The 6,504-nt window shown below is 35.0% G+C and overlaps 1 protein-coding gene across 1 annotated transcript in view; it reads right to left on the bottom strand.

Annotated features, from left to right (window-relative positions):
• Positions 1-1,596: 1,596 nt before the first annotated feature.
• Positions 1,597-6,504, bottom strand: part of LOC120520905 (extracellular calcium-sensing receptor-like) — a gene marked incomplete at its 3' end in the record, with an annotated part of 30,359 nt that continues 25,451 nt past the window's right edge. Inside the window, 3 exon segments of the mRNA XM_039742889.1 lie at positions 1,597-1,723; positions 1,870-2,045; positions 3,586-3,880. Coding sequence (XP_039598823.1) covers positions 1,597-1,723; positions 1,870-2,045; positions 3,586-3,880 — 598 coding nt within the window.

Below are 6,504 nucleotides of genomic sequence, written 5' to 3'. Positions count from 1 at the left end.
GGAATAAACGTGATCCAAACGGCACAGAATACCAGCATGCTGAATGTGATGAACTTTGCCTCATTAAAATTATCTGGTAATTTTCGAGCAAGAAAAGCTAGAACAAAACACATGACTGCTAGCACCCCAATATATCCTAACACAAGATAAAAAGCTACTGTGGATCCCATTTCACATTCTAAAATGATTACTTCTTTATTAGAGTTCATGTTGTTGTGCGGTAATGGAGGATATTTTACTAACCATATGATACATGTCAAGGTCTGTAAAAGTGTAAGAGATAAAACGCTTAACCGCTGCTGAGTTGGTCCAAAGCATTTCATTATATTACTACCAGGCATTGTTGCTCTAAAAGCCATAAGCACAACTATTGTTTTCCCCAGAACACATGAGATGCAAAGAACAAATGTGATCCCAAAAGCTGTGTGTCGTAACATGCAGGACCACTGAGTGGGCTCCCCGATAAATGTAAGTGAGCACAAAAAACACAGTGTCAATGAAAAAAGAAGAAGGAAGCTTAGTTCTGAATTATTAGCTTTCACAATCGGAGTATCTCTGAACTTGAAAAATACAACAGTAACCACAGAAGTTAGAGAAGCTCCTAACAAAGCAAATATAATTAATATCATCCCCATTATTTCATCATAAGACAAAAATTCAATGTCCTTCAAAATGCACTGGTCTTTCTCTTCATTGGCCCGGTATTCCAAAGGACACTTCATGCAGTGAACTGCATCTGTAAGGAAAAGTTAAGACTATCATGAACTAGCCATCTTAATGAACATTTGGACAATGTTGATTTACTGATAAATAGAAAATAATGAATTATATTATTTTTATATTTTGACTAACTATTATGGAAGGAAAGTTCAGTACAATATGTAGCTAAAAACATACAACATAATAAAACTCCACTGTTGCATTTAATTTGGGAACAGTCTATTAGTTTTTCTCTTGAAACCTTTGCAGAAATTTATCATAATGTAAATCAAACAGTTGCCTTCTACTGTTAAATTGAAGTGATTATATAATAACAATTTAACAAGGGATGAAAAAAGAAAATGACTTTTCATAAGATTTGATTTTTGATGTTTCTTTTTTCATTTTTACTGCTTCAAGAGTACAAACTCTATGGAAGATGTGAAAAAAGCAGACTTTTGTCCTAGACAGTGATCTATTTGGCTTTCTCAGCACATTACAATGTCAGAAAACGTATGCAGATCTCTTCCATCAAGTAGGTATCTGAGAGTGCTACAATAAAAGATGTTTACAATTTTGTTTATTCATTCACATAAAAAACACAGTCCTGCTTCTCAATAATAGCTCCAGTATTACAAGGTATATTTTGTTAGTATTTTTGGATCTAAAAATATAAGCTGATATATATTCAATTTGACTACTTCCAAACCTATGTTTACCATCCAGATTAGGCAGCCTGTGAAGAAATAACATCTTGTTCAGGATTGGTTCCGGGATTATGTTCAGTTCTGCTATGACGCATTCCAAGTCTTCTTAACCACGTGCTTAACAAAGCAGGTTATGGAAAGTGGCCAGTATAACTAAATAGTGTGTGTATTTATGTAGTCAGATCATTACCTGTGATATTGCTAATTTCTCCTTCTGCACATGGAAGACAATCAAAACAACAGACTGGTTTCCCTCTTTAAGCGTAGCTTTACGTGGTACCAGGATGACAGCTTTCACTGCATACCGATTTTGGAATCTAGCATAATAAGTAAAACAAAAAATAAAAATATACAGTTCTGAATATTCTGAATGCTGTCCTTTATTCAAACAGAGCTTAAATAAAACAGATCACCTTGTTGTCATTATTGGCCCACAATGCTCTTGTTGTTCATAATGAATTGCTTTCCTTCCGGTGAAGATGCATCATAAAATCCAATTGTCACAAACTCTATGATTCCATTTACGCTAAGCTGCCAATTCACCAATTCATATCTTGCAGGAGGATCTCCATTAATGTCAAAATTTACATATTCACCATTATTTACACTGAAATTAACCTTCTGCAAGTATTGCAGTGCCTATTATATTAAAATATTGTGATCATAGAAAGAAGATAAGAACAGGCCATTCAGTCCGACAGTTCATCAGTTTTTTTTCGTCAAACATTTTTGAATGTTAACATCAAAGAGATATCTGAAAGATCCAAACGTACTACATACATTCATACTGTTAAGTAACTTTTTCGATATACAGTACAATACAGGCATTTCTTAACATTTTAAATTGTTAAACTAGAGCAGGAGTCAAGAAAAATTATTATAAACCTACAATGACTTTAAGAGGATTTCGTAGCCAACATTCTTTAAGTGGAAAAGAACTGAATTGTTTATGAAAACAATAAATGTAACTAAAGCACATAAATTAAAAAGTTCAATACCTTGGTTAACTTAAGGTTAGAAAAATACATAAATGCTACATGACAAAGTACTTACCTGCAGTGGCAGTGCATCTTTTTGTTTCACCATGCAGGGTCCTTGATTATCCTGACAAGCTAGAAGGTCGTGAGCGCATGTGCTACAGCATATACAGCTTTGTACACATTATATGTAATTCTTAGTTCAGAAACATCAGTGTACAGATTATTTATTTGCTGTAGATTCTCCGATCCTGTGCAGATTTTAGAGGTTGCATTATTGAAACTGCAATCAAATGTATTTTCCCAAAATTTAATCAAACCTGTATTGCCTGGAGTGCTAGATGGATGAACTGACAATAAAAATTCTCTTAGTCCTGGGATTGCTGCATTAGCATTTGAAAAACCAATTGATCCTTTAAAATTCTGTAGTTTTCTTTGGAGTTGCTACATTTTGGCAGACACCCAGGACTCACTGCCTACCCACTGTAAACCCGTTATATTTTGAAGAAGCAGTTCCTTCATTAAAATTCCAAGTCTATGAAAGATGCAAAAGCTACAATGATCTTTGAAGAAGCCGTTTTAATTACTTCAACTGTTTTAGAATTTTTCTCTTGAATTGGTTCTGTAAATAACTTCAGAATATTCAATGCAAATTCCTTCCTTCTGGGCTACTTCTATAAAGGTGGCCATACCAGAATTGCACGTAGTCATTGTCACTTCTTATTGTCCCCACCCAGGTCCATCCAAAGTGCTTGACAAGTTGAGCCAGTGCTCTGCTTTGATAATAATCACTTGGTATTGTTCTGAAAAAAGTGGGAAACTCTTTCCTGTTGCTGAGACAAGCACAAGTAGCAAAATGACTGATCTGTGAAAATGAAAGCAGTTATATTTTATATATATATATAATATATATATGTAAATACATACAGTATACAGTATATATAAAATATATAATTTGTAAACAATATCAGTATATCATGATAGTATATTAGAGAACAATTGATTAACTATAAAGAACTATTTAATACTGTTACATATTTATGGCAAATCCATTCAATATTTATTTTTTGATTGGCAAAAACTTTTTATAACTTTAGTATAATATTTAAAATTTATTGGAAAACGATATTTTTAAAGTAATCAAAGTTGTAAAAAGTTACTGAAAAACCTGTCACTAATAATAATGATTCACTGTTTCTTACCACTGGAATATTAAATTGGCCAACAAGCGTAGAAATACCAATAGTTGGGGAAGATGCAGACTCCCCTATGATCGCATGAATGCTAGACTGTTGAGGACATGACAACGTTGATGACTCTGCTTCTCCATCTCCACTTATTAGTGCCATTGCAGCTTTGATTGCCAAAGAAACAGTACCACAAGCATCATATATCTTATATCCTAGTGACACATTAGGCAAAATATCTGTTCTGTTGTTTATTTCCTCAATTGCAAAGATCATTGCTTCAGCAAACTGATATCCTCTATAATTTAAGCTTTTAAAATACAAAAAGTTAGTTTTTAAATGTAACTTCATAGCTTGTGTATTTTATATAGATAGACAGAATACTCACCTATACAGGTAAATGCTTCAGGTTTTGACTGAAGTGTGGGTTTGGATGCTATAATATTATTATGAAGTGTAAAAATTCCTCCCAGCATGAAGTCACCAGTCTTCGAAAGAAGAGGAACATCAGGATTTCCCCATAATTTGCAAAACAAATCTTCACCCTCTACTGAAAGAGCCAGCATAATAATTCTCAGAAACATGTCTTTGAGCAAATTACATGACACTAAAAACAAAGAGCAAGAATTGACTGAGTTTATATAGTGTTCTGCCTGAAGGTAACAACAAGATTCCATCTAATTTGCCTAATGTACTCCTTTTAGCCATGGGATTTATACATTGTTTATTTTTCTACAGATATTATCCTTCATGTATTCAATGCACAAATTCTCAAAAGTTACATGTCAATTAATGAAGGATAAATTGTATTTATTTATTTTTATTTATTTTAATATATGTACTTTATCAATATATCTCAATGTTTATAGGCACACTGTAAGCATCTATTGAATTTATGCAAAAGGAGTTCAGACAACAATAAACTTTCATTTGAAACCAATATGTCTCAGTTCCTTATAAAGCTATTAATTATTTTATTAAACAGTATTCACTTCGGACACAGTGGCATAACAAATAGCACTGTTGTTGTTCTATACTCATACTCTACTTTGATTGTTGAATGGGATTTCATTTGTTAAAAAATTGCATGTTCTCTGTATGATCTTGTAATTAATTTTCTACTGTACAGGCACTGACTCTCCATACACAATCTAAAGGCATGCTATATGTCTGACTGACAAGCCCAAATAAAATGTGTGTGTATGCTCATGTCACCTGGGAGGTCAGACAGAGGTACTGCTTTACCTCCAACCTGAGGTGAGCCCCATAGCTTTTCCTGCCTTTACTGTCTGTGGATCTTACTGACCATGCCTTCTTTTTTTGTGACTGGGTAAGACAATGCATCCCTGCTGCCACCACATTGTGTAACCCCATGCCCTCAAACCCGGGTACGACCTTGACAATGTGGCTCTAGTAGTTCATAGCTGAACTGATATCTGTTCTGCCTGTGCTGTACCTGGATCCTATTCAAAAATCCGAAAAGGAGAACTGGTTTGTGGAACATTTTTGGGAGCCATGCTGTCTTCATCTATGTGCTCTCAAAAAATATTTTCTCACCACACACTGGTTATCCCACCGCTGCCACCAAATAATGGAATCCTGTGTAATTGAACCTTGACAGTGGAGTTCCCAATAGTTCATAGCCTAACTGAAAACAGAGATATATTAGAAAAAGGCAACACAGACGCTTGAAAATACAAAAAAATAATGTTCTTTATTACAAAATGACTGTTCAATTGCAAAACCGTAAACACATTAAAAGTTGTGTGATGCAAAAATAAACCAAAACATGTGTCCATACCCATTTGGTTGAAAAAAATCCAATAAATACTAAAAGCCGTAAAATCGTGATGCTATCACAATATGTACAAGTTCAGCACTCAAGAATTCTGCAGGTTGAAAAAATTGCCTTAAGTTCTTCCTTAAGGCAATAAATTGCAATAAAACCTTCCAATAAGTGTGATAAAATCTATGATACCTTTCATAAGTGTGATAATAATATATTTACAAAGTTCTTTGTAAATTTTGCCAGCATAAACTCCCCAGCTTCTCTCTCTCATTGTTTGCGTCACCTCCACTCTATAGGCGATCGAGGGTTCTCAGTGTGTGTCTTCTTTATCTGGATTGCCACCAACTAAATTCAACTATGTAGATTTGGCCCAAATTCAGTCCATTCTGTAGCGTTCACTCCAACACTTTTTATATAGCTGTTGGCTTCTCAGCAGCCAATTGTGAGTGATGCACTAAGGTCATGTTCAAAAACTATTATAATGCTTATTTGTTTCACACTCACGCATTCCCTCAATGTCTGCAGCACTACACCCATGCTTGTAGCATGATGGCTTGTTCCTCCAAATAGATAGATAGATGCTTTAATAATCCCAAGGAAAAATTCACATACTCCAGCAGCAGCATACTGATAAAGAACAATATTAAATTAAAGAGTGATAAAAATGCAGGTATAACAGACAATAACTTTGTCTTACTGCACCACTGCCTCTGTTCAAGTGGGAGAGGGATTGGTGTAGCATATAGATGATGGCATCCTCCAGCTGGGCCCCTGCTGTTTCCTACACGTAAGCTGGCTTCTCTATTACGTGCATTTGGCTTCATGGCTGGCTAATTTGCTGAGGCAAGCACCACGTGCCTGGTATCTTGTGTTAAAGTTGACCACCCCAAAATACTTTCTTCCAGTTCCAGCAGTCAACAGCGCTTGTACCACCACCACATTTACATGCCAGTTATGCTTTTAGCGCGTCCATTGCACTCACCCTTACGTGCTGCCGCGAAAAAAAAGGTTAAGTGCACGTATAGCTATTTACATGAGAACATGCTGGCTATAACTAGTTATGCATTCATTGACTGCTTTTACTTTGGTGCAGCACTAAGACTAGCAATGCTTCAGCAAATGTTATTTAAATATGAGCCATCAAA

Source organism: Polypterus senegalus, unplaced genomic scaffold, assembly GCF_016835505.1.
Source record: "Polypterus senegalus isolate Bchr_013 unplaced genomic scaffold, ASM1683550v1 scaffold_4696, whole genome shotgun sequence".
Taxonomy (NCBI): Eukaryota; Metazoa; Chordata; class Cladistia; order Polypteriformes; family Polypteridae; genus Polypterus; species Polypterus senegalus.
This window is presented reverse-complemented; position numbering and strand designations above follow the sequence as displayed.